Source organism: Lichtheimia ornata (assembly GCF_029851405.1).
Source record: "Lichtheimia ornata isolate CBS 291.66 chromosome Unknown scaffold00038, whole genome shotgun sequence".
NCBI lineage: Eukaryota > Fungi > Mucoromycota > Mucoromycetes > Mucorales > Lichtheimiaceae > Lichtheimia > Lichtheimia ornata.
The window spans coordinates 217,542-244,993 of NW_026695358.1; the positions used below are offsets into that span (position 1 = coordinate 217,542).

Sequence of the window (27,452 nt, forward strand, 5' to 3'; positions counted from 1 at the left end):
GTGACGGGCAATTTGATCATGATAAAGTTGGCCATGGTATAGCTATCACAAAAATGAATCCATACAATCATCACGTTACATACGTTGCATGATGCCTATTGTTAGGTAGTAGTATGTAGCTCCATTGATCATCGTACAAGTAGCACAAGGGATCTGGCCAATGTTAAAGAAGCTGTATTCTAAAACATGGCCCGTGCCCATATTCTTTTCTCCATATGCATGGTATACGCTCTTTGATCACGCCATGCTTTCCTTGTGTGGTCAAGCGGGGTGATGACTGTTATCTATGCAAGGGGTGTCATGCACACAAATGTTGTGTTTTGTTGCGTGAGACATTACACTGCAGCATGCCGTCGACTATTTACAACACCCACTAGCTTATAAAATATAGATTGCCACATGAGCAGTGCGAACGGCCCTTACGCTCTTTTGGGTTGGTTCTGTCTACTACTCACGCCACTGCGTGGATTTAACTTGTTTCCTTTTTTTCCCTTTTGCACTTGATCCCCCGATCGCTTTGATTCGCTGAACAAGGATGCGGGTTAAAGTTGGTCCAATGACATCATTCGATGAGAGAGGTCGATATATGCTGTTCTTTTTCTTATGCCGTTGAACCTATCTTTCTGTTTTTCCACCCTTTCTTTTCCCTATTTTCCTTCCTCTTTCTCTTGTATCTTGCCTTCTCTCCCTCTTATTTTCGATCATTTACGTGTGGGATACATAAACAACATTATCAATTATCATGCCCTTCTTTTCAGTCCCACCGCCCAATAATTCATCAAGGACGTCCCTGTCGGAACGAAAAAAGTCATCTTACACGACAGCGTCTTCTTCATCCGAGCCAGCCATGTCAGTGGATGAAAATGAAAAAGACCACCATTCACGCTCTTTGAAAAGAGGATTGAGTAAGCGTGCAAAAAAAGTACGCCGCTTCTTCAAGGTAGGCTATCCGTACTCATGTGGTGTTTGCTCACACACACACACACACACACACCACATCCCCTTGCTTCAACTTGCTGCTCCCCTAGTTCTTCTCCTCACTTGCCACATCACAATCTCAAAGTACACAAACAATGACATGGAATCTAATCAATCTATTGATATTAGCGCATGGGACGTCATCGTGATGAGCATGATATTGATACTCTTAATGAAAATCTTTCTTCATTGGATGTCGCCAACATGACCAGCACGAGTAGTTTCCGCACAACAACAACCATCTCAACATCATCAGGTGGCCACGACAGCTTACATGATCATGATGATAATGATGACACGCCTTCGCATAATACAAAGGACAGCAAATTCAGTAGCGATGATAAGACAACAGCAGCTGAGCAACAAGGTAATTCTTTTTGTTACCACCCTCCCCTTGGGGTAAAAAGAGGAGTTGTGTGTGACCTTGAATGCTGATCGGCATGTTATACAAAATAGAAGATGGACAAAGCAACCACGTTGACCGGCAGCCCACTCCAACAGCAGCGGAGGAATATGGCGTTTCCGATACCAAACAATCACGCAAACCAATAACAACAACATCTATCCCAGAATTGACTCCCCCAATATCTCCCACGAGTGCCACCACCTCGCCACCCAACAGCTGCTACAGCATTGATAGAAGGGTAGATGATGCCGTTGTTGATGAGCTTTCGTTAAGAAAGAATGATCATGCATCTTACAAACAACCTCAAATCATTGTCTCGCCTTCAGATTCCACACCATCAACATCGTTTGAATTGCCAACCAACAGTGCTCACCAGCAGGAACAGCCATCTTCACCAGCAACGACGAAGGATGCAATTGTTGATGATTCTAAGGAATCAATGATAGCACCCCACACCAAAGAAAACGAGCAACAGATGATCGATATCAAGGAGAATCAACAAGAGGAGCAAGTCAACAAGGAGAATGCACCTTTGGAACAAGCTATTCAGGAGCCAGTAGCACAAGAGGAGGAGAAACCATACCAAAAAGAAGAAGCCTTGACCACCCAACAGGAGGAAAAAGTCCAATCAGCGTCAACAAAACCCGCACAGACCCAGGGGCAAGAACCATATGTGATTAGCAGCAGTAATGATGGATCATCAAATAACAAGCATGAGGATACATCAAGCCATATCCAGGTAGAAGAGCAGCAACATCCTCTTGAGAAAGAAACATCATCCGTAGCTGAAAATGACGCTTTGGCCATTCAAAAAGAGGAGCATGCCTTGACACAGGGGCCGCTTTCCAAAGATCAAAAGGCATCTACGACCGCTCCTGAAGAAGAGCAACCACCATCACCATCGCCCTTGGCATCAGTGAATGAGGAAGAAACGCCCATAAAGGAGAACCAAGAAGAGGAGCCTATCATGAATGATCAAGTTTCCGAAAGCCCAAAGATAGAAGAGCAGCAACCATTATTATCAATGGTCCAAGAACCATCATCCGCTGATCCCGCTACTGCTGTTGTCAAAGAGGATCAAGAAGAGCACCAGCCCTTACTAGTAACACAAGAATTGCCATCGTCCACGGATGCTGCTGCTGCCGTTATTGCCAAGCAAGATGACAAAATCCTCGATACCACCGATAACAAGGAGGAGATTTCACCATCGGAAAGCAACAATGAGCATAAAGACGCCAACTGCAGCAGCAAAACAATGACACACATGGACCATGAGACCTCATGCAAGGAAAGTGAAAAGCAAGACAATGATGCCATGTGCCAAAGAGTGGCCTATTTTGACAAGAAACGTACTGGCAGGATCAGTATGCTTGATACATTCACATGTAAGATGATAAACATGTAGCGTATACTTGAAACAATTTCACTCACACAATGCGTATTACAGCTTTACGCGGTCTCGGCTACCACTGGTTGGTGGCCATTCCTGCCACTTTTATTGTTCATTTACGTCTTTCTCCTTTGACAATGCCATCCCATCGTCCCTTTTCCATCAAAGAGTACCTGCTATTACCCATTTACACCGAACGAGTAGCACAGGCACTTCACACGCCCATTTTGGCAGCCCAACGACAACGGCTAGGTCAATGGGTACAAATGTATGGTCATCGCCATGGCAACGTGTATGGCCTTGGTTTTTGGGGAGGCTTCCGTACACTTGGAGCAGCAGAAAGCAATAGCACTTTGCGTTGGTGGCAATTACGATCACGGTAAGTGTGTGCGTGTGAATGTGTGAGAAAGGACAAAAAGAGAGAGAGAAAATGGAGATAGGATGGGCCACATGCTTGTATACAAACAAAAAGACTGACTTGGAAATGGAATAGGATGATACACCGGTTGCAGTGGATCCTGACGTATACCATGCTCTATGACCCCAATGCTCGGATGGTCACTCAACCTACCTTGGAAGGACTCTGTAACAGACAACTTCCATCTTGATCCATTATATCGTCATCATTTTAATCATCAGACTAAGTAATCATTTCCTGTTTCCAATTACCCCACCCCCCACCATTTACATCCGCCTTGCACTTTTTACCCCCAAACCATGTCCCTTTTTTTGCGTATTCCAAACAATAAACACACACACAACTGCAAAACCCGCTTTTTTCTTCTTTCAAGTGGCGGTGTATGTGTGTGCATCTACTACCACATCTTTTTTTAATAGGTTACCCCAACATTTGTCTCTCTTTTTTCTTTCTTTTTCCTCTTTCACATTTTAAGCGATGGCATATGCAGCCTCCGTATATAGCTCGAAAAGTGAAACAAGTGCCAAGAGTGGACGATCCTTTCTTTCTCTAGGAGCTATAGCTGTCGCATCAACAGCTGCACCTTCGGCATTCAAGCAAACATTATGGAAGAGTCTCAAGAGTTGGATGAGACCGCCCACTACAACACAACAAGGATTGAAACAAGAACGTCAACAAGATAATGATTCAATTGCTACTACATTAACAGGCACCACGTCGTCATCGTCAACGTTGAAACCACAGTTGTCAAGTGAGAATAATAATAATGCAACAGCCGAGTACTCTGGAGCAACGTATTTAAGATCATCCTCCTCGTCATTGCTAGAGACAACACCGAAAGGAATTCTTGTCAAGGCCAAACGACGACAATGTGTTGAGCGGGTGACATTTCGTGACCCAAGCCCGGTACCACGCTTCCGAAACGTGCCTCCTCCTCCACCACCTTCTCCGCCTTATCTTGAAATTGTCATGCACCACCACCACCACAACGACTCACAAAGCGCCACTATTGTTGACGACAATGTTTTCATGTCGTCAAAACAACAACCCTCGTTATCACCCACACCAAAGATAACAAAAAGTCGTCGTTTGTGCTTTACGTCACCTTGGCACCGGGGCCAAACTCTTTTTTTCACACTCCATAATGCGTTACCTGAAGACCATATCATCGTCTTCAAGTTCCTTACAAGCAATGCCAAATTATCACCCAATAGTAGTGCAAGCTCCACTCGATCCAGCTTTATTGGTGGCAGCAGTGGGTCATCCCTCGCATCCCAAGAAAGATATTTTGTGCGGCCCAGTGCAGGAAAAACGAGTGATCAAACCCAAGTCATGCTCTTTCTTAATCAAGTCCCTGACTTGGATGATGCAGCCTCTGAAAAAACAAGTTCCACAAAAAGGATGGTACTCAAGGATAAAATTCTCGTTCGATGGGCTGCTATTCAACGCCACACCCAAGTGGCATCTTGGGTCGAATCATTACCGGATTCTACACGTCGTCGTTGGTTAGAGATGCTTGTTGAACGGTGGCCGGATCAAGTGGTCGTTCGTGAAACCCGTTTGAAGATTAGGTTCCTTTGAAAATCTGAGTTACTACCATTGAAAGGTGGCGGTGTCCCCCCCTCCTCTTGTTACATATCACCCTCCTAACACCGCGCCGCGCAAAATACTCCACATTTGTATATAATCTGCGACAGTTTTCGATAAAGAATCTTGCATGTGTGTGTATGTTTAATATGCTCAAAATGATGATGATGATATATGGATGTGTGTGTGTGTGTGTGTTTCATAAACTCTATTATGCACTGCTGCACTCTTTGTCTAATATTGATACATTGCTGTTGCCGGTAGTAGTAGAGCTAATATTGCTACTCCATCCTGGACCACAAGTACAAAAAGTCTTTGTCAACTCGCTCACTTCCACACCTATGCGATCCACTTCTCGTTTCACAACATCGGACATGGACTTGTCTTGACGATAGGTATCGAGAGATTCTTGAAGATCACGCGGCAAGGATGTATAAAGCATACGTGGAGAGCCTAACATGAACAAGGTGGCAAAGGCAGCATACTGGTCGACTGTGGTTGTGGTTGTTGGTCTTTGTGAAGAAGGATAAAGAGCATCGAGGACAATGGGGTATAAAGCGGATTGAGTGGTGTCATGGAGTAAAGTGTCGATATAAGAACGAGCGTCATTTGGCATGGCTGCTGAAGCTGCCAAAAGCGATTGATTGGCAAGGATCATTGTATATTCTGGTGGCACGTTGCGTAATACGAGTTGCACCACATGTTGCAGTGTCCTTGGTTTCTCGAGCCACATGTTTTCAGGAATTCGCTTACAAAAGCTCTTTGCCAAAGTGGTCCAATTCAATGCTGGTGCTGATGATACACTTTTTTCCTCCACAGCCTGCTGTTGTTGCTGTTGTTGCTGCTGCTCTAGTCGCTTTTTATCATTCTCCTCGTTCTGTTGATTGGCTGTTGCATTTTTAACCTTGCATAAACTGACAGGGGGTCGTTCAGCATCATAGCTCAACAAAAAGTATCCACGAGGTCGTCCCGTTTCCTTATCAATAGGCTTCATCGATTCATACAATACGTCCACTGGGCACCAATAACTTGGATACTTGTATCGTGCCGTATCAAGCACCAACACCATGCCAGATTCTGGGTGATACGCTCCAATAGGTGAAAAATGACCATCGCCTGTTTGTCCAAGCGTTTTGCGCGAGAATGAAATCACCATAAACTTGTCAGAACGCATCGTCACATCTTGCACATCTCGTATAAATTCTTCCAGTGTAAAGTCGTTGCCACGTTTCACCACCACGTCGCTATGGCATTTTGCAAGACATGCAAACTTGTCAAAGGTGATGCCGTTCTTTTTCATTTCTTCTTTGGAAGAGCAGCATTCCAGTAACTCATCTAAATTCAATACATGAATACTGGATACACACATTGATAATCCCCCTTTCTACTTACCTGAATACCATCGCCAATTTCCTTTCCATCGTTGCTTAGGATCCACTTCCAATGCATTCAATACCATAGCCACTATAACCACCATCATCGTCATTAATAAAGCATCCTTAAATACACCATGCCTTTTCAACTTACATGAACTAGGACCACAATAAGCAGGTTCGGATTGCGTGGTAAAGTTGCCAGTCAATGGGAAAAATCCCTCAGCATGTCCAGCCTCCATAGCTGACCGAAAAAGCCGTTTGCCCTCATTAGACGAGAATCGAACCAATGTTTCTGGAAGTTGTCTCTGGTAAAAGGTGTTTTTCAAATCAGGGCTGGGGCTCGTTAAGCCGAGGAGATCTTGAAATGCAGACGTTTGCGCAGCTACAGTCTCCTTGGAAGGTGTTGTCGTGGTAGTGGTGGTGGTGGGAGTAGAGGTGTCATTGGTTTTTGAAGACACGGCTGCTGTGCTCATGCGTACGGACCAAGGGTTGAATGCATGTCGACGTTTGACGAGGAAAGGTGTAGTAGTAGTGGAAATGCGAGTACGATTGGTATTAAGGGCAATACGAAACATGAGGAGGAGTAGAAGGTATAACCCGCCCACGGAGATTGCCGGCTGTGCTGATAAAGCAAATCTCCCAATCCACCCTTGTCACACACAAGCTCCACCTGGTTCATGCAAACATGCCACCGACATAATGCAATCCCTCCCTTTTGGTCATCCAAAATGCATCCTATTCATCATTCATATTCACATTAAAGGCTGTACTTTCATTGTCTAATGGATATCTTCTCTATCTCCCCCTTTGTTGAGAGTTCCTTTCGTAATACCTCCCCCCATGTTGATTTCCATACGTATCATCCTATGCTGACAAGGCCATCTTTCATTCCTATACATGACATGTGGGATTTATTTGCAGGGATTGATCTATAAGACAAGGGAAAAGTGATAATATGACAACAGGCTGACAGAAATGCTTTAACGTTTGACCCTGAAAAAGAGAAAAAAAGGTCATAGGTTAGTGAATCAGCCAAGTCTCCATAATCGCCCCCATCGCATATATCATCCTCCACTTACCAGGTATATCTTGCACGGGCTTTACGTTGACCTTCCTTCTTACGTTCAACAACTCTTGGATCACGGGTGATACAACCAGCTACATTCCAATGTTAATCCATGATATCTATAACCAAATCCCAATCTATCATCCTTTTCTTACCTTGACGTAAAAGAGGCTTGAGTTCAGGATCGTGAATCAAAAGAGCACGGCCAATACCCAATTTGATAGCTTCAGCTTGACCTGGAAATCCGAATGAGCACTCCCATTTCCATTCTATATCCCTTCCCTTCCTGTATCACTCTACCTGTGCTACCGCCACCATTGACAATGGTCCAAACATTGTATTTTTCGACGCTTTGTGTTGCTTCCAATGGGAGAGTCACCTGATCACGATCGATAGGTCGTTGGAAATAGTTGTTCAATGGCACACCATTCACCAAAATTTGGCCATCACCTTCCACCACCCAACATCTGGCACTGGATTCCTTTCTTCTACCGGCAGCATAAGCACGTCCAAGTTCATCGAGGGTCTTGACACCGTTGGAGGATTCACCACCAGCTCCGGTAGTATTGACATCATATCGTTTGTATGGTTGCAGGGCACGTTCCACGGCTTCTGGCAATGGCTTTGGTAAAGATGCAAGAGCGTTGAGGTGATGAACAATCTTTCGCCACTGAGACGTCTTCAAGGGAATAGCCAACATTTGTTCCATCTTCTCTCGTAACTTCCACGCTGACGTTTCAACTGTTTGGTCGACGTTCTCATCACCCTCCCAATCGGCATAGCGCTTATGCAATTCGGCCAGATCAATAAGAAGGTCATTGTACTTGTAGTTGCCAGTGAAATAAGAGAGCGATTCCGGCTTTTCGCGAATATCATACAAATCGTCAACAGGCTCAACAGCAGCAGCAGCAGCGCCGCCTCGGAAACCTCGGTTGTGGCGAATCGCTTCGTTGCTGGCGTATCGTGCGAAAATGACGGGTCGAGATACTGCAGAGATAGCCAAAGGCCGTGCAATGTTGGCACAGCGGCCAAATGAGGTGAGATTACGCAACATTAAAGGTGGAGTGAGTAGTTCAAGAAAGGGAAAAATGCCAGGGGTCACCGCCAAAGGACCTTGTGGCTTGTGGCAACTTTCACTCGATTGACATTTCATGCCCGCTCCCCCATATTACATACAGCTCAGCATTAAGAGAGAGAGAGCACGCTTCATTGTATCCAATCACTATATAAATAGCCATATCTTGTTTTGTTATCAATTGATCAAGTGCTGGTTATATGAATGCATTGATGTAAACGGTTGCACCTTGACAATGGTTTCTCTCACACAAGAAGAAAAGATGGAGACAATAAAAGATGCTAATATGGGCTGCTGAGAAGGGTATTATTCTTAGATGAACATCATAGTCAGGCGAGTACACGTATCCATTGGACCCATTTCAAAGGGACCCCACAAAGAAATTTGCGCGGGAAGGATGCAAGGCTAGGCCCTGCCACTTTTTAGCGACATCCAAATGGCTCTTAATAGCACCCCTCGGGTTCTCATTCATCTCTTCTCATATATCCCTGAATTTGTTTGGTATCAAAAATAGATGTTCCTACCTATCCATAAATCCTTTCATCGAATCATTTAGAAGATGAATGAAAAAGAAACGACTTCATCAATCTTAATCCTCGTCATAGTATGTAACCTTTAAGAAAAACAGGGTCCAATCTCTAAAATTGTGCCTCATTGCTCAAGAAGATAATGCAAACCAACACAGCCCATGAAGGAATAAAGGGAATCACATGATATATGTAAAACATCTAATCACACTTGCATTTGAAATGCTGGGTGCTGCTTGCTACGTGCAGCAAATGCTTTAACGGGACTTTAAAGAGATGCATGAATACTGGTGGTGGTGATGATGATGGATCCTGCTTTGTAGCAGAGCCGATTAAATGCAATGCAACAACCCTTACGTTGAAAGCTATTCTAAAACTATAATTGCCAAGGCCTCACTATTATCCATGATTGAAACATCCATGGCCATGGATTGTATGGTGTCAGACATGCATTGGGGGATGGATTGTGCAACTCATCATCATCAACATCATCACATGGACCATCTAGTACGTACATGCGATATGCATGTTGCATGCAGTAGCAGCATCAGCAGCAGCGGCGGCGTTTTGCTAGTACGTACATACATCAACAGAGAGAGGGCGCTTTACACGAGATCGACAAGGATGGCTCCTTGATCTATGTACTCATCTTGGCAATAGAGATGATGATGATGATGTACTGCTACAAACATGCAGCCTGGCAATCACCGATTGCGTTCGTCAACAAAGAGCATGCATGAAAAGATAGGCGCATCATGTACATAGTAATCTCCGTGGTGGCTATAGAGCTGGTTACTTACAGCTTTGTTTATGTAAAATTGCGATCGGCATGATGGGCTTTTTTCTTTTACGATCCGAAAAGAAAGAATGAATGTGGATGTACAACATAGTCAATAGTGGAATAAGAAGCTTCTTGCTCCTCCGGATAACCGGCAACATGCATAAGAAAAGAATCCATAGAAATGAAACATGCAATCGATCAAGAAGTGGCTGATGATGATGAATGTAAAGAGAGGGTGCTGGGTGGGTGATGACATGATGATGATGAGCATGATCATCTTACTACATGTGAATTTTGATTCTGCTTTTTCGTGAGATGTATTGGCAAATAGACCTGCACACTCGCTGGATGCGCAGCGTCAACAAAAAGTTACTCTAAGGATGATGCATCCTCTTACTACACACCCACTGCAGGTGACAATGATGATAATGCAGCATCTGCTAGTGCTGCTGCACTAAGCCGATGGAGGCGACAGTTTTTCTTTTTACGGGTAATTATATACAAAAAAGCGATGGACCCACCCACACACACAATGCAGTGCTTGTGTCGATGTACCAATGAATACATACATAACATGTTGCTGCTGCATTAGAGATCTGGGTTCATATTAACACCAACAGAGGTATTATAATGCAACACGGACAATCAAGAAGGAAAGAGGATTCTCTGTTTTCTTTTTCAAGGAATTTCGCGTTTTCCATAATCAATGCATATTTTCATTGCAAATGGTGGTTGAGTCTCTCTCTCACACACTCTCCTCTCGGTTTCTTGGGGTTTGGGGTAGGATTTTGACGCATGTCGCTCCCCCCAAATATCTGCTGGTGGATGTTACAAACTCGTCCCCCTTTATGACGCTCCTTGAGCGGATCATTTGCAGTTTATCAATGGCGGCGGGGTATGTGAGTATGTATGATACACATACATTTACAAGAAAACAATCCAGGGTGATTGCCTATCTTTGTCTTTTTAACCGAATGGATGGGTGGCGATAGGGCTAGTGACGTTGATGATGGTGAAGGGGTTTGCCAAACAAAAAGGGGATATAGTTTTCCAAGGGAGACATAAGAGTGCGATAGAAGGAGGAGAAAGACTTTTGAAGATTCAACCTTGCCTCCTTAATTTTACTCTAGTATGGATAACGCGGACCCAAACATTTGTGCAAGAAGATGCAAGTCGGTTTAAGCAAAGTTATAGGTACCATCATGATCCTCGTGGGCTATGTACCAGGTCCGGTGGTTGTTAACGGGGGGAAGAGAAAAAGGGAACCACCATCATCATCATCATGGCTAGGTGATGGTGGTAATCATAAGAAGAATAGGTCCGATCAAAGAATGAAAAAGAAAATATCATTATGTGTCCACGTTGCAAAGGTTGATCACCTCTCCTCCCTGACATCTTGCAAAACGATGATATTCAAGGGATAAAAGACGGGGTTCCTGATTCAATGGCTGATACCACTATGACCAAAAGAATATAAAGTCGATTTAATCACACCTTGTATGTGGTAGTATAAATGTCAATGCGGGTTGCGTTTAATATCGCTACTACACGCCATGCTTGAGAACCTGCACAAAGTCCTTGTAGTTAAAGTTGCCATGCTCATCCACGGGCGTGCCTTGAAACATGATGTCGACCTATGTAAATGGGTAGTATACAGCCTCACAATAATGGGGAAGGGAATAATAAAAAAGATGGGTTACCTCTTCATCGGTAAATCGGTCACCCATTGTTGTCATGCAATCCCGTAAATAATCGGCATTGATGGTACCTTTGCCACTGTCGTCAAAGGCTGCAAATGCGCTCGTGATCACATGTTCGGGATCCGTTCCTGTGAGCTTGTCAGCCATCATGGTCAAGAACACCATGAAATTGATTTTGGTGCCTGGGGCTTCATTGAGCATATCGTGGATTTGGTCATTTGTCATGTTTTGCCCTGCAGCAGCTGTTATCAGTGCACTATGCAATATGGATTTTAACATTTCCGTTTACCCAGGTTCTTTAAAATGATCTCCAGATCATCATGACAGACAACCCCGTCGCCGTTTGTATCCATCATGTAAAACGCCTGCTTTAGCTCCTCCATTTGCTGCTGGTCAATCATGGCGAACACATTTGAGTTTTGTCGTGTCTTGCGTTGTTTGCGAGTGACCTAATGTAAAAAAAGGAGATGTGTGTGCAATGTCAGGTGGCGTTGCTATGGAAGATTCCTTCATCACCATGGCAACAACTTACAGTAGGGCCCATCATCATGTAAGGTAATAAAAGTAGAAAAGAACGCCAAAGTCGGGCGCCATAGCATTATCGTCGTTTGTATTCATGTCTGGAATGTTGCTTGTAGTATATCACAGGCCATCTTTTACTAGTAACGCTTTACCCAAGATGAAATCCAAATACATCACACACACCAACAGAATCACGATAAATGCTGTGTCACCATTCAATGTCAATAAGTGTAACAAATACCCGCCACTAAACGCATTGTCCTCCCTTTTAATGACAGCAGCGCGTAGCATAAATGTGTTTTGCTACAACAATGGCAATACAAATGAGGGGAAGATACAAAAATAATTGCCATGTTGGTGCTCAAACATCACCTGCATATTCTATAATGTTGAATGTGTGATTGATGATTCTAAAACTGATAGCATTAAAAGGGCTTGGATGATACGACGACGATACATACTACGCCCATGATGTACCAAAAGTCAAAGGAAAGGATTGGAAAAAGAGAGCAAGCCAATTGATGTACATGTGAGCGCTATAAATATGCAGCAGCAAGAGTATAGAGTGTAATGGTATTCTTGGTTGTCTCACTGTGTCAGCAGGTGCAGTGTATGTGGTGGTGGTGGTAGTTTTCTCTCTCTTTGTCTCTCTTGTTCTCTTTGTGTGTCTCTCTTTGTCTCTTTATCTTGTTATGTATAAGCCAACAACATGTTGATGGGATGTTGGACTTATGCTGATGGGGAATAAGGAGGTACGAGGTAAGGGAGCAGGGGGGGGAGGAAGGAATATAGGAGACATGTGTGAGTCTTTTGCAGCCCCGTGTGGTTAGGCGGTGATGGAATGAAGAAGGATGTGATATGTGTATATACAATGCTTGCTTTGTTTGTTTGTTTGTATGTATTCTAAATATACATTGTTGGCATGGATATTTATCGATGCATATTTGGAAGAATGATAATCGTAGCAGTAGTAGTAATAGCATCCGTAATGGCATCGGTAACCAACATCGTCATCATCATCACCATTACCCGTAAAAGGACAATAAATCAAAAGGGTCATAGGCGAATTTGTTCCCCTGGGTGTCTCGAAATTCTGTTGGCGGCATGCGGACCCCCAGCTAGTTTTGGTCTTTATGCACAAAGGATGGCGAAAGCCTTTTTGCTGCAAAGAAATTTCTTTTCAACCAGTGCATCCGGCAGAAACGGGACCTCCTCTTTTGTTCGTTATGCGCCTCTTTGCTTCACTTTACCCCTGTACCTTACTCCAAGTCAATCCATCCCGTTGGGGGGAGTGATGACTTTTTTTTAACCCCCAACTTTAATGTGATAGCGCCAGACTGCGACACGCATATCCACGCGCGCACCCAGAGACGGGATCACACTCCATTCGCTCATATACACATACACACACACATATACACACTCGCACCCACCCACACACCCACCCATACACACACGCACACACACACACACGCGCTATATGCAACTGCAGCATACAACCATCACCATCATCAAGCAGAGTTCTCCTCACTCTCTCCTTTAAAAAAGATGCATCGGTACGTTTGTCTTGTTTTCTTTCTTGAGCACTTTTCTCTCTTTTCTTTCTTTTCACTTTTCTTCCCTCCACCCCCTTTGCTGCATCTATAGCACGCATTGTCTTTACAATGGCGAACGAACATCAGTCGCCATCTCCTAATTCCGATGCTCAGCGACTATCAGCACTATCGACTCGCCAAGATGCTCTACACAGTGAGGATCCCACATTGATTTCATCAACAACGCCTGTGCCGTCAACGTTGCAAGAGAAGCATTCTAGCATTGGAGCAGACCATGTCAAGCTTGATTTGAACGATCACCTGACGCCACACAATGATTCCAGCAACCTATTTGCATTTGTACCATCGCAACTATCCGCGTTAATGGATCCAAAGAACCTGCCCTTGTTACACGCCTTTGGAGGTTTGCAAGGTGTCGCAAAGGGTTTGCATGTGGATCTGCAAACAGGCCTTGTGCCAAACCAAAAGATCCAAAATCATGTGACCTTGAATGATTTGCAACCACCCGCCACATCCACTTCAAATACAGGTCCACCTGAACCCCGCATTCGCCATCGCTCAATGACAGTCCTCAGTACAGCCACAGGTGCCACAAGAACTGAACCCGCCACTGCTTTCCCTCAACGTGTGGCTGTCTTCGGTGATAATGTTTTGCCTGAAGTAAAGGCAAAGAGTATCTTCCAACTCATGTGGATGGCTTTTCAAGATAAAACTCTTGTATGTATCATCATCTCTTTTATGTCTTGTTCCCTACTCTTACACTTTTCTATTCTAGATCTTGCTTACCATTGCTGCCATTGTTTCATTGGGTGTTGGTCTCTATGAAGATATCGCTGTGCCTGAATACGATTCCATGGGCAATCGGATACCCGGTGTCAAGTGGGTGGAAGGTGTAGCCATTCTTGTGGCTGTCATCATTGTCGTCCTTGTCGGCAGTGTCAATGATTTTCAAAAGGAACGCCAATTCCGCAAATTGAATGCCAAAAAGGAAGATCGTGCTGTCAAGGTAACTACGCAATGATTTTATTAGTAGCATCGCTTGCTCACTAACAACACTATCATTTTTATTAGGGCACACGTGATGGTGTCATTAGCATGGTTTCTGTACATGATATCCAAGTCGGTGATATTTTGCATCTTGAACCTGGTGACATTGTTGCTGCCGATGGTATCTTTATCGAAGGCCACAACCTCAAATGTGACGAATCAGCTGCCACCGGTGAATCTGATGCTGTACGAAAGCAAAATTGGGAAACATGCTATCGTCTTGCCCATCCATCTCCCAAGGAATCATCATCTGAATTGGACTTGATCAACAAATCAGCCAAGCCAGCCACTGAAAGCAAATCAAAACCTGATCCATTCATCATCTCTGGTGCCAAGGTGCTTGAAGGCGTATGCACATACATGGTTACAGGTGTAGGCGTCAACTCTTACTATGGTCGCACCATGATGGCATTGAGATCAGAACCTGAAAGCACTCCTTTGCAAGAAAAGCTAAACCACCTCGCCGAAGTCATTGCCAAACTTGGCTCAGCTGCTGGTTTACTCATGTTGATTGTCTTGTTGATCCGCTATTTCGTCACTTGGAAAGATGGTGTTCCAGACCAAGCTACAGACATTGTCATGGACATTATGAAGATTCTCATTGTTGTTGTCACCATTGTTGTCGTTGCTGTACCTGAAGGATTACCACTTGCTGTAACACTGGGTATGTACAACACAACTTTTTCATTTACTTGCATGATGCTAACAACAACCATTTAGCTCTCGCTTATGCTACACAACGTATGCTCAAGGACAACAACCTCGTTCGTGTACTCGCAGCATGTGAAACCATGGGCAATGCAACCACCGTATGCTCTGATAAAACGGGTACATTGACGCAAAACAAGATGGCTGTAGTGGCTGGCACGCTTGGCGCTTCATTCCGATTCCTTAAGGAGGCACCCAGTGATCGTGAAGACTTGCATGATATCAATCAAGTGGAAGAAAAGGCTCCAAAACAAGTGCTCAACATGTTGAACCAATCCATTGCTCTCAATTCAACTGCATTTGAAGGCAAAGATGAAAACGGCCAAGATTGCTTTGTCGGCAACAAGACCGAAACGGCCCTTTTACAATTCTCTCGTGACATTGGTTCAGAGCACTATGATTCTATCCGTAATGCCTATGCTGTGGAACAAGCTTTCCCTTTCAGCTCGGAGCTCAAGGCAATGGCCACTGTTGTACGAATTCAAGATCCCAATGATTCAAGTCGCACCATCTATCGTGCTCATATCAAGGGTGCTTCAGAGATTTTATTGGAGCGATGTTCATCGATTGTCAGCTTGCAGCCCAACAACTATCGTGACGCCACCCATCCACATGATGTACGCACACGCAAACTCACGTCTGAAGATCGCACACGCCTTGAAAACATTATCCAAAGCTATGCCACTCGCAGCTTGCGTACCATTGGTATCGGTTATCGTGACTTTGAACAATGGCCACCAGCCAACAGCATCCAAGTGGGTGATGAAATTGAAGTTCCTTTTGATGACTTGGTACAAGATTCACAAGTGACTTTGCTTGGCATTGTGGGTATTGAAGATCCATTGCGTCCTGGTGTCAAAGAAGCTGTCAAGGATTGTCAACAAGCAGGCGTGTTTGTTCGTATGGTGACAGGTGATAACCTGACTACAGCCAAAAGCATTGCCAAACAATGCGGCATCTACACCACGGGTGGCGTTGTCATGGAAGGTCCCGTTTTTCGTAACTTGCCACCTGCAGAGATGGATGCCATTTTGCCACGTCTACAAGTCCTCGCACGTTCCAGCCCTGAAGATAAGCGTATTCTTGTGAGCCGTTTACGCGACTTGGGCGATGTGGTGGCTGTTACCGGTGATGGTACCAATGATGGTCCTGCTCTCAAGATGGCTGATGTTGGTTTCTCCATGGGTATTGCTGGTACTGAAGTGGCCAAAGAAGCATCCAGTATCATTCTTATGGATGACAACTTTTCAAGTATCGTCAAGGCTATTGCATGGGGTCGCTGTGTCAATGATTCCGTCAAAAAATTCTTGCAATTCCAGCTTACTGTCAACATCACCGCTGTCGTGCTCACCTTTTTGTCATCCGTTGTCAGTGAGAACCAAAAATCAGTACTCACAGCTGTTCAGCTGCTGTGGGTCAATCTTATCATGGATACCTTTGCTGCATTGGCTCTTGCCACTGATCCACCCACTCCCGAACTCCTGCAACGTAGCCCTGAAGCTCGCTCCAGTCCGCTGATCACGTTCAAGATGTGGAAAATGATTATTGGACAAGCCATTTTCCAGATTGTCGTCATGATTGTATTGCTTTACAGCAACGTGCTTGAATACCCAACGGAGAGCCCACTCTTGCAAACAGTGGTTTTCAACACGTTTGTCTTTTGCCAAATCTTTAACGAAATCAAGTAAGTGTTGCCTACCTATTTGTTTATATTTGTATGCAGGCGTTCTAAACATCATCATCATCATCGTCGTTTGTATAGCTCTCGTTGCATCGACAGCAATCTTAATGTGTTCAAGAACATGTTCGCCAACAAGTTCTTCATCATCATTTTCGTTATTTGCGTCGCTGGCCAAGCACTTATTGTCAACTTTGGCGGTGCTGCATTCCAAGTGACACCTATTGATGGCATCCATTGGCTTATCTCCGTTGCTGTGGGCTTCTTGTCATTGCCTATCGGTCTTGTGATTCGCTTGATTCCCGACAATGTCTTTGCATTTATCCTTGTCAAGCGTAGTGCTCGTGAACGATACCTTGGCCATGCACAAAAGGTTCCTTCCATGTATATGGCAGGTAACGAGCGCCTATCATGGAATGCAAAGCATCATCAAGATACTTTTGAGGAGGAGAACCAATACACACAATACTCGTACACGTCGCGGTCATTCCATCAGCACGACTAATACCCATCTACTACCTCCTTTCTTCTTCTTTTTTCTTTTCAACTGCATAACCGCATCCACCAACCAACCATTACGTACTCACACATATACACCTTCACATACCTCTCTTTTTCTTTCTATCTCTCATATACATCGTCATGGGCAATATGTACTATTGCTCATTATTCCTTTTGTGATCCTACGTTTCCTTTTTTCTTTACTTTATCCTCACGCAATGTATAAAGCATTCTTACTTATTAAACAGAACATCCCCTTTGTTTCGGCTAATGTATCCTTCTTTTTGAAATTGGAATCATAGATAAAGTAAATCGAACCGTTTATACATTTTGTGTCTCATGAAGATAATGTAACACGGGACACGCACACATCCTGTTATTGGTATAGCATTGATCATGCAGCAACAGCCATAAAGTGCCGCCGCCAGGTACACAATACACGTCCCCTTTCTCCTTCCTTTCACTTTATTCTTCTACTTTCTTTTATGCGTTATTCTAAAGGCTCTATTCTAAACGTTGGTCATTTGATCGCCTTCCTTACGGGCATGTTGACAACCCTGGCCATGGTTGGGTTCGTGCTTCATGGTCCAATGGTGAATCAGGCTATGCATCAGTGGTCCAAGCGAGCTGATGCCGCTGCTCCTTCGGGTGAGGACATTTTGCAGTTTGGCAATCCAGGTAAGAGAAACACCATGTCTTGTAATGGGATGAGTGATAGTAACGTCCTATCGATAGGACCTGTGGTGGATTTACTCAAGCGCAAGGAATATGTCGCTTCTTATGATCGTCGTCTCCGCTTGCCACACTGGGTGGGAGAACATTTGACCGCTGAATCACTTACAGCTCATCCTGATGTGGATCGTAGCAACTCGTCTTTCCATGAAGATGATGATTTACCCAAACTATTCCGTGCCCATCTCAAGGACTATAGTCGTAGTGGCTATGATCGAGGCCATATGGCTCCTGCTGGTGATGCTGTTCAAACCCAAGAAGCAATGGATGAGACCTTTTTGTTATCTAACATGGCACCCCAAGTCGGCATTGGATTCAATCGTCATTGTAAGCAAGGAAGGGATTGTTTTTTATGCAAGTCTTGACTTTATGTGTTTAGATTGGTCCTACGTTGAAGGATTTGTACGTGATTTGACACAAAATTTCACCGATGTGTACGTCTACACGGGCCCTCTCTTTTTACCACAAGCCATGGATGATGCTACAAAGTACTACTTGAACGAAGAGGATGCTGCATCCAAGAACCCAGGTTACCAAATCACTTATCCAATGCTTGGCAATGTTCCCAATGTCGCTGTGCCTACTCATTTTTACAAGATTGTCCTCACGCCCGTTGGATCCGATTATGCCATGGCTGCTTTTGTGCTACCGAATCAGAAAATTGATAGCAAGACATCATTGACTGATTTCAAGGTCGATCTCCAATCCATTGAACGTGCCTCGGGTCTGCTATTCTTTGAGAAACTTGATCGTTCCAAATTTAAGGATCTTTGTACCCAGACAACATGCAAAACATAGCTATTCTTTACACATTAGGAATAAATGCGTAGTAACACGACGACGTTGTTGTAAAACATGTAAGATTATATAAGGCTAGCAATTTACAGTATGATTTGAATAAGATTACTACTACTGTTACAGCATTAATATAAACACGTGAAAGTGGGTATGTAATGGCACGCTGGGGATATGTGATATAGAGAAAAAAGTGGTAAATAGTAATAGGTGCGCGCGCCTTATTTGGATTGCTGATGCTGTTCTTCAGTCTCCATACGCTTATTACGGCTGTTATAGATGGTGGAAAAGACCATGATGGGCATGGAAAGGCCTGTACCCATAATCAAGGCACGTCGCATATTCTCTGGTGGGTCGCCATCATCGCCAGCACGAAGTGCATCCATGGAGACAACAAAGACCAAACCCAAAATTTGGGACGCCAACCATAAGAACGGACTCGAGAAGGATTCAGAGACAGGATACGAACCTACAATGTTGCTATGATGATGAGTACCTTTCACGATCCTATATGCATATGACTTACTCTCGACACTCAATTCCAATGCAACTGGAAGCAATGAAAAGGTAAAAAAGCCCATGAGCGCCGCGATCACAATAATGGGTGCAAAGTTGTCGCTTTTCACTACATTTGCCTTTTGTCAACAACAACAACATAGACAATAGCTTGTTGTTTACACATACCAACCATAAGCAAGGCAAGATACATGAAACCGAGAATAGGTACAAACGTCTTGAGAATAAGCTTGTGGACCCTAAACTTGTCAATCACCAGGCCTGATGATACAGCACCCACAATGCCTGCTACAATGAATGCCACCGTGACATAGCCTGCCTCATCGTTGGTGTATCCATAAGGTGTAAGGATTTGTGGCATGAGTGTTGACAAGGTTGAAAATAGACCGCAAAGGACACCGAATGAAAGCATAATGATCAAGTAATTGTAGTTGGTAAACAACATCCGCATACATGTAAAGAAAGGAATGTTGCGTTCATCGCCTGCTGATGCACTGTAGGATGGCGGTGTTTTTGGCTTGGGTGGAATAAAGAAGGCAGGGATAGCAAAAGCTGTATTGACGCATGCAATGAATAGCAGCTAAGTACAAGGAAGAATGTATATTTGAGTTGAAGTTTCCCGGGGATAATCAGTGTAACTCTCAGGGTTCTTGTGCTACTTACCCCTTGCCACATTGTATCCACGTCCGTAACGAGTGCTGGCTGAACAAGAGATGCAATTGCCATTCCCACAGCATTGGCTAAACAACGTGAAAAGAAAAATGAGTCAACTCCTATATGCAACAACAAGAGAGAATGGGAGAAAGAAGGATCATTTACTTAATCCACCAATGGTAGTTGCTGATCCACGACCGTCAGGGCTGAACCAAAGGGCAGCATACTATGTAAACGATGCTTGCATGAGAATGATTACCATTCTTAATGTTGTTCATTGCTTACCGGTGTAGCTGCATTCAAGATGAAAGGTTGACCAATGGCACAAATGACCTTTGTTGTTCGTTGCACAGGATCAATAACGCTGTCTCTTGATTTGGGACATCACATCTTACCTGTCCCACCATGGCGAGAGCTAATCGACCAGAGGAGGAATTCTTGACGAACCATGAAAAGAAACGTAGCCATGCACCAAGCACTTGGAGACAAGCACCACCCACAATCTATGATGGAGATGATGATGATAAGCAAGAATGGCACCTATTAAACATACAAGAGACAATCCCTTACACCAATCTTGATATTCCATCGATCGTAGACGATACTTGATAATGGGCCAGCGACAAGATACGTGAGCATGAATACATTCGAGAACCAGTTGATGACTGAAAGACTGGCTCCACCAAAATACTCGGATGCATAATCAGGAACAGGTGCCACTGATAGCCAACACAAAGAAGAGGCAATGTTCAACAAGCCAATAACAGTAAGACCGTAAAAGCGTATGGGGTAGGTGCGATATTCTTGTAATGACGACGACGACATGGCCTTGTCGGCATATTCAATCTTGGTGGATCCTTCAATGTCGGTCATGCCGCGATTCGTCCAAGCGTCAAGAATGGGGGAAAGAGAGGAAGGTAAAGACCCAAAAGAAGTGAGACAATGGCTCAAAGAAATAGTGCATGTTGTACAATGGCCGCAAGGATAGTCCGGATACAAGACAAAGGAGGTTTCTTTTTCCTTGGTCGGTTGTTTTTTGTTAAAGTTGCTAAGTATCAAAGATGGGGTGTTACCATGCACAGCGTCGTTGCCATGGATATTGTTGTCATTGCTGCTGCAGGTACACTATGTATGTCATGCACGACTTTATTTCTCGCCAAGTTTGCATTACTTTTCATTCCCTCCACCTCCACTCTCCTCCTCCGCATCCAAAAGCGTCTGGGGTAAGCTGAAATTCACACACGCACTTTTCCCACCATATATAGGCAAAAACTCAAGACGTCATCATCATTATGCATCCAAATCTTTTATTCCTTTATAGTTCTCCTTTCATTTCACCGAAGCTATACAGCAAAAATAAAGGAATATCTTTTTACGCGGATGGCAATCGCTGAATGCGAATATAGACCCGGCAGCTGGGTATTCGTTGTTGGGACAGCCGTAATGGTAACACAAACAAAAGTTACGCAAAGAAGCTTAACACTTCATCCCACATCCATCGGGCTCATCGCTTGTCCAAAGAGCGACAATCCTTCTTTTTGCTCCCAATGAGCACACTTGTTAGTACAACTTGACTCTGACACAGTATAGGTTCCTTATCCTCTATCATGATCTCAAATTATATACTACTCTATCATGCCTCAGGATAGCAGCGTATATAGCCTGATGAAAATAAAAAGGAAAGACCAATGTTGCCCACTTGATGGAAATGTATAAACCTGTTAGTCTCGTATTACCTCCGCGAGCCTACAATTTCATCATCCGATTCCCGATATAGTATCCAACTAAGCATTCCTGCTGCCCTAATGAAACATTTGTTGTCAACACAACATCATCGTGTTGTACAGCACACTGCTTAAAGAAAGACGTCAAAGAATCATTTTTATTATACCTAGCATGAACATAGGCGATTTCAATTGAGAGGATTGGTATATAGAGTAATTCACAAACATGGGATAGTAGTTTGATAGATGCAGGTACTCTTTTGCATGGCTTTATGTATAACGACCGTTCCTTTGCAGCATCGTCTATGGAAGTACGCTGAAAACCGGCTTGGATGGCTTGAAGAGATCCACGGCTGATGATGAGTTTGATACTGAGCATGTTGGCATGAGCTGGCACTTGTGCACGTGAAGGTGATGATGATGATAATGATGGGTGAGTTGTGTGTTTGGATGGATGGTGTATATAGGATAATTGAGTGGCCTCAGTGTAATAGCAGTAGGGGGATTTAAACTTGGGGGACAGCAGCTCCACGACTTGAGACAAGGATTCTCTTCTCTTTCTCCCTCCTCTGCTTTTACCCCATTCACGACATTCCAATCAAGGTAATGTATTATAAGAGTGCTCTTGTTGGCTGTGAGGTATTAATGTAGTTCTGAACATGCATTGTCAGGGAGTGAGCGTGTCTCCAAGTGCTGAGGAATGAGCGTGGTTGGTGGTTGGTGGTTGCCATGGCGATATCGTTGCCTCCTCTTGTTCGTTGCTATTCCCGCTCTACGCTTCGTGTCAACAGGTAATTCAGCGTGCAATGTTGCAGAAGAACTCGTTCCATTGACGTGTTAGCTTGTATAGAGGGCAAGTTCGATCTCAACACGTTGGCTGGTTTGGGGTTTTGTTTCGGCTCAACTACACTACACCATGGTTTTTCGGTTTCCAGTAACCTTTAGTATATGGAAAAGGTGAGTTTAATGGAAAAGAACAATGAAAAGGATGGTTATTGTGTGTGTGAGTGTGTGCTAATAATGAATTGAATAGGTTTCTTTGGTCAGGCAATGCAACTTGGGGCATCATCATCTCTTTGGGTTCAAATCCCAGCCTGGATCAAGTGGTCGATGGCGATGGGTTTTTGGAAGAGCATGGTCACCGTGTTGAGGTAAAAGGGGATTTGTAACAGCTTGTGAATGTGTTTAACCAACACGCTCTTCTCATGATAGACTCGTTCTTTCCCTTGAGGATTTCTTTTCATGAGGTGGGAAATGATTGGAAGGATTGGATTGGGGATCATTCTTTCTTTGGAGAGGATGAATGAGGACAACTATGAGCCTGGACTCTACGTAAGTGAGTCCTTCCTTGCCATGGATCGAACTGGCCTTGCGTGATTCGTGCAGTGCTTTCTCAAGAACAAGGGATCGCCCGACGTTGCTCGTATGGGGGTAATTTGGTATGTGAATTCCTTCTGATTTGCTTTCTTCCTTAGGGAGGATCGCCTAACGGTATACCAAATCGTCATCATTCTGGTACCAGATGGTCTAACTTGTCTGCTTTCTTATTTGTAGAGAAGACGATTACTATGATTACCACATTCACAACAATGACGATTACGATGATAACGACATTCACAACAATGACGATTACGATGATCACCTCATCCACAACAATGACAACGATGACGACAACGAGATTCAAAAGGAAGCCTGCAAGATCCCATTCTTTTCAACTTGTGTATTTTTGGATGTTGGTGTGACGGATGAGATTGACGACTGGTGACGAGTACGAGTACGAATGATGACGGAGGACGACTACGACGATGGCGGTGGCAATGTACAGTAGCAAGATAGCTAGATGATATAAAGCATTGTTTATTTATTACACGCTTGTTGGAGGTTGCTAGTAGCTTGTGGATTACATACTATTGCTTCGAAGATGGAATAATAAAGTTGGTCCGGTTACTGTATCGGTCATGCAAGAAGTATATGGCTTTTGTAATGCGATAAGGAGGGGTGGGAAGTGGGATGAGCTTGAGAAGAGAAAAAGTGAAGAGATCCCTCCATTGAGTTTCAGGATGAGTGACCCATTCAATATGTATACGTATCTTTTTACATATACAAATTGGTTTATGCAGCTCGACCTTCTCCTACATGCAAATGTGATACATACCTTGACACACCTTCATTATTGGATGCTGTTTACTTACGTACCTTCACAGAAGGCAATCATCATCATCATCCACTTGTGTCGCAACCTGTCAAGGACGTGTCTGTGTAACCACCACGTGCGGTTTCACTCAGCTCTTCATCTTCCCGTTAATGCAGTCGACACCATCCACTAGGAAAAAGCAACTCCATCACGCTTACAGCATAGTGAAAACATAAAGACAACCATATCTCCAAACTTTTACAATGAAACGTGGGGTTTTTAATAGAACAATGGGCTCGGCTTGGCCAACAGCACCTTGTGTGAAAGTTTCGCGTTCAATGTCGCGAACAGCCCAAAAAATATTTTTTGGTCGTCGTCGTCGAAGAGGTCGACCCATAGATCTAGTTTGGCTGGTGGCGACATTGCGAAATCTGGGATCGGCAAGCTTGATCATGAAACTGGCACCCAAGGTACAGTTGGCCAAGCCGAGCACATTGCTCTAATAAAAACGCCATGTTTGATTGTAAAGTTTGGAGATACAGGCACCTTTATGTTTGTAAGCGTGATGCTATATGAGAAGTGGTCTCTGTTTAATGTAAAGTAGTATGACTATAGTAGAGCAAAAGATGCAGAGGGCGTGTTTGTGTAACTGGGTTAAAAAGTTTGGACTTCAGGGACCGTGCATGACAGGTACGCAACCCTCATTTTCAGGTCATACATTGGCAGCTAATAGCCACTTTCATCCAATCAGCATTGTTGCGAAATCCACGTGATGGGAATGATGCTCCTGCTCCAGACATTCATTTCCATGATTAAAGTAGGTTGATCCGAGCTGATTTGGTTGAGTTACGCTGACACAAGATTACATCGGTTGAGCTACATCGAGCGTGCTCTATGTCCAGAGTGATGTAATCTCTCTTTGACCGTAGCTCAGCCAAATCAGCTCGGATCAACCTACTTTAATCATGGAAATGAATGTCTGGAGCAGGGGCATCGTTCCCATGCAGTGGATCTCGCAACAATGATGAATGGATAAAAGTGGCCGTTAGCTAGCAATACATGCCTGTTCCTAGATGATCCATAAAGTAATTATACATTGACCCTTTCGTTCATGCAAACGTAGCTGTGTTACACAACACGACCCTCTGCATCTTTTGCTCTGCCAGGGTCCAGCTACATTATATTAAACAAAGACCACTTCTCATATAGCATCACGCTTACAAACATAAAGGTTCCTGTATCTCCAAACTTTACAATCGAACGTGGGGTTTTGAATAGAGCAATGGGCTCGGCTTGGCCAACAGCACCTTGTGTGAAAGTTTCACGTTCAATGTCGCAACTAGCCCAAAAAATATTTTTTGGTCGTCGTCGTCGAAGAGGTCGACCCCCAGATCCAGTTTGGCTGGTGGCGACATTGCGAAATCTGGGATTGGCAAGCTTGATCATGAAACTGGCACCCAAGGTGCAGTTGGCCAAGCCGAGCACATTGCTCTAATAAAAACCCCACGTTTGATTGTAAAGTTTGGAGATACAGGCACCTTTATGTTTGTGAGCGTGATGCTATATGAGAAGTGGTCTTTGTTTAATGTAAAGTAGTATGACTATAATAGAGCAAAAGATGCAGAGGGCGTGTTTGTGTAACTTGAGTCATTCAGCACAGGCGATGCATGATTCTTGTACGCTATTTAGGGATAGTTCAAAATGCCATCTAATAACCTTAGTCCTCCCATTCTCCATTGCTGTCCAATCCAATGCATACGAACGATTGTCCTGCTCCAGCCCAGCATGCCTATCATTCAACTTTCTTGATCCGATGAGATTTGACTGAAAAACGCCCAAACACAGAAACATCATCCAATATCAGAAGAATCGAATTGGTAAGTTATTTGTAAACTGCCACTTGATAGCCTATTCCTCCCATTCACCATTGTTACCCAAATCAATGATATGAACGATTATCCTGGTCCAGCCCATCATGTCCATCCTTAACTTTCTTGATACAAGTGGATTTGACCGAGCAACGCTCAAACAAAGAATAGCATCCAACAACAGGAAAATCTACTTAATTTCCAGCTCTTCCTCTCCTTTCCCATTGTCTCTTTCTCCTCCCATTCTCAACTGCTGCCCCATTCAAGTACAACTACCATTTGCAAACGATTGACCTGCTTCAACCCACCATGGCAATCATACAACGCTCTTGATCCGATTGTCTTTGACTGAATGGCGAGTTCATGGCGTGTACACAGCCTTCTTGTCACTCTTCTACAACACACCAGTCTCTTGACACAACACACCCTCTTGCACATTCCTCTGTCACGATCAAGCGTAACAGCATTCATTCCAGCAGCTGCTATTAGCGAGGTCTTTACTCCATTGTCTCAAACAGCGTTTGCAACCTTGTCAGTCTACTACAACACACACACTTGCACACTCCTCTACACGACCAAACACGTCAGCAGGTGCTATTAGCAAGGTTTCTATTCCATTGTTGCAAACAGCATTCTTTACTTGCATTTACACGAACAGTGGATAGCCATTGTATAGGAGAAGCTTTATTTACGTGTAGCAACTTGCTTTGATGGATACGAACCCCTATGGATGATGCCATATCAGCTACAATACAAGCAAACTTCGCCTGGTTGAGCTGCGATCACAGAGACTCTTTCTTATTGGACTTAAAACGGCTGTGATGGATGGATGCAATCAAGCACATATATGAGGATTCCTAGAATGTTGCTTTGGTTACTTGTTGCGTCGTCAGCAGGAACGATGGATCGTATCACGTGGATGCGGCTGAGGATGATGATGGATAGGATGGAATTGGCCAAAGGTGTTTTACAGCTATGGATGATATTGGAGTACTCGATTCAATGTATGCAGCAGCTATTTTGCAACCAAGATTGAAGGATGCTTATGACGGCAGCAACCAAGCATACAATGACACAATTATCCCCATCTCCCCTAGATGATTCACCCGTATCTTGTTCAATTTGCAATACTGTTCCTTTATCACGTTCACTAGATAAACATTCGCACTACGATGATGTGTTAGTCTTCAACTTTTTCATTGAATGGAATTGGATTCAAAAATTGTATTATCAGCTATATGTATGTGTAAGATGAGGATCACTCTGGGCTGGTTTCTGGATTGAAGGAGGAATACAAATTCGCAATAGAGATCAATCCATTATGTTCCGAGATGAGCTGTTGGGTGACATTGTCTTGAGTATTGCGCAAACCCTATATCCAAGGGCAGGTCAATGTCTAGTCCTCTATTTTTTCTTTGGAGGGGATGGGATTGTCGCGGTCATTTGCCATAAACACGTCCACATGTTGTCTTGGCCAATGAAAATAGTGAGCAGAGTCAATTTGTATCCAACCACCTGAATGGCACAAGGCGTCGCTTGAGAAAGGTCTTGTATGATGCTTGTTGGTAAAGCGCCTTTTCTTCTTGTAAACAAGTAGACGTGTACTCTAAGAGCTTGAGGGTATCTTCATTTATATGTAATCCATCTTCTAGGCTACCATAAAAACTAAGAATGAGCATCCAATTTTCCCAAATAACCTGGCTAGTCTTACCA

The 27,452-nt window shown here is 43.9% G+C and overlaps 8 protein-coding genes across 8 annotated transcripts; 4 read left to right on the forward strand and 4 right to left on the reverse strand.

Annotated features, from left to right (window-relative positions):
- Positions 1–847: 847 nt before the first annotated feature.
- O0I10_007716 (uncharacterized protein) lies at positions 848–3,382 on the forward strand (the record flags this gene model as incomplete). Its single annotated transcript, XM_058487730.1, has 5 exons — positions 848–940; positions 1,108–1,345; positions 1,435–2,769; positions 2,832–3,153; positions 3,268–3,382. The coding sequence occupies 5 exons, from the start codon at positions 848–850 to the stop codon at positions 3,380–3,382; spliced, it is 2,103 nt and encodes a 700-aa protein (XP_058341552.1).
- A 287-nt stretch (positions 3,383–3,669) lies between these two features.
- Positions 3,670–4,773, forward strand: O0I10_007717 (uncharacterized protein; the record flags this gene model as incomplete). The annotated part of the gene is made up of 1 exon (XM_058487731.1): positions 3,670–4,773. One exon carries the CDS (start codon positions 3,670–3,672, stop codon positions 4,771–4,773), a length of 1,104 nt encoding a protein of 367 aa, XP_058341553.1.
- A 217-nt stretch (positions 4,774–4,990) lies between these two features.
- O0I10_007718 (uncharacterized protein) lies at positions 4,991–6,730 on the reverse strand (the record flags this gene model as incomplete). Its single annotated transcript, XM_058487732.1, has 3 exons — positions 4,991–6,114; positions 6,172–6,243; positions 6,307–6,730. 3 exons carry the CDS (start codon positions 6,728–6,730, stop codon positions 4,991–4,993), a joined length of 1,620 nt encoding a protein of 539 aa, XP_058341554.1.
- Positions 6,731–7,135: 405 nt separating this feature from the next.
- Positions 7,136–8,275, reverse strand: O0I10_007719 (uncharacterized protein; the record flags this gene model as incomplete). Its single annotated transcript, XM_058487733.1, has 4 exons — positions 7,136–7,148; positions 7,235–7,313; positions 7,377–7,457; positions 7,522–8,275. The coding sequence occupies 4 exons, from the start codon at positions 8,273–8,275 to the stop codon at positions 7,136–7,138; spliced, it is 927 nt and encodes a 308-aa protein (XP_058341555.1).
- A 2,873-nt stretch (positions 8,276–11,148) lies between these two features.
- Positions 11,149–11,854, reverse strand: O0I10_007720 (uncharacterized protein; the record flags this gene model as incomplete). The annotated part of the gene is made up of 4 exons (XM_058487734.1): positions 11,149–11,238; positions 11,305–11,537; positions 11,594–11,753; positions 11,837–11,854. The coding sequence occupies 4 exons, from the start codon at positions 11,852–11,854 to the stop codon at positions 11,149–11,151; spliced, it is 501 nt and encodes a 166-aa protein (XP_058341556.1).
- Positions 11,855–13,490: 1,636 nt separating this feature from the next.
- On the forward strand, positions 13,491–17,320 carry O0I10_007721 (calcium-translocating P-type ATPase, PMCA-type; the record flags this gene model as incomplete). Its single annotated transcript, XM_058487735.1, has 5 exons — positions 13,491–14,099; positions 14,158–14,388; positions 14,454–15,093; positions 15,150–16,821; positions 16,900–17,320. 5 exons carry the CDS (start codon positions 13,491–13,493, stop codon positions 17,318–17,320), a joined length of 3,573 nt encoding a protein of 1,190 aa, XP_058341557.1.
- Positions 17,321–17,801: 481 nt separating this feature from the next.
- Positions 17,802–18,846, forward strand: O0I10_007722 (uncharacterized protein; the record flags this gene model as incomplete). The annotated part of the gene is made up of 3 exons (XM_058487736.1): positions 17,802–17,994; positions 18,052–18,375; positions 18,428–18,846. The coding sequence occupies 3 exons, from the start codon at positions 17,802–17,804 to the stop codon at positions 18,844–18,846; spliced, it is 936 nt and encodes a 311-aa protein (XP_058341558.1).
- A 218-nt stretch (positions 18,847–19,064) lies between these two features.
- On the reverse strand, positions 19,065–20,886 carry O0I10_007723 (uncharacterized protein; the record flags this gene model as incomplete). The annotated part of the gene is made up of 8 exons (XM_058487737.1): positions 19,065–19,312; positions 19,370–19,468; positions 19,528–19,939; positions 20,023–20,099; positions 20,179–20,239; positions 20,299–20,346; positions 20,409–20,516; positions 20,584–20,886. The coding sequence occupies 8 exons, from the start codon at positions 20,884–20,886 to the stop codon at positions 19,065–19,067; spliced, it is 1,356 nt and encodes a 451-aa protein (XP_058341559.1).
- Between the last annotated feature and the right edge of the window lie 6,566 nt (positions 20,887–27,452).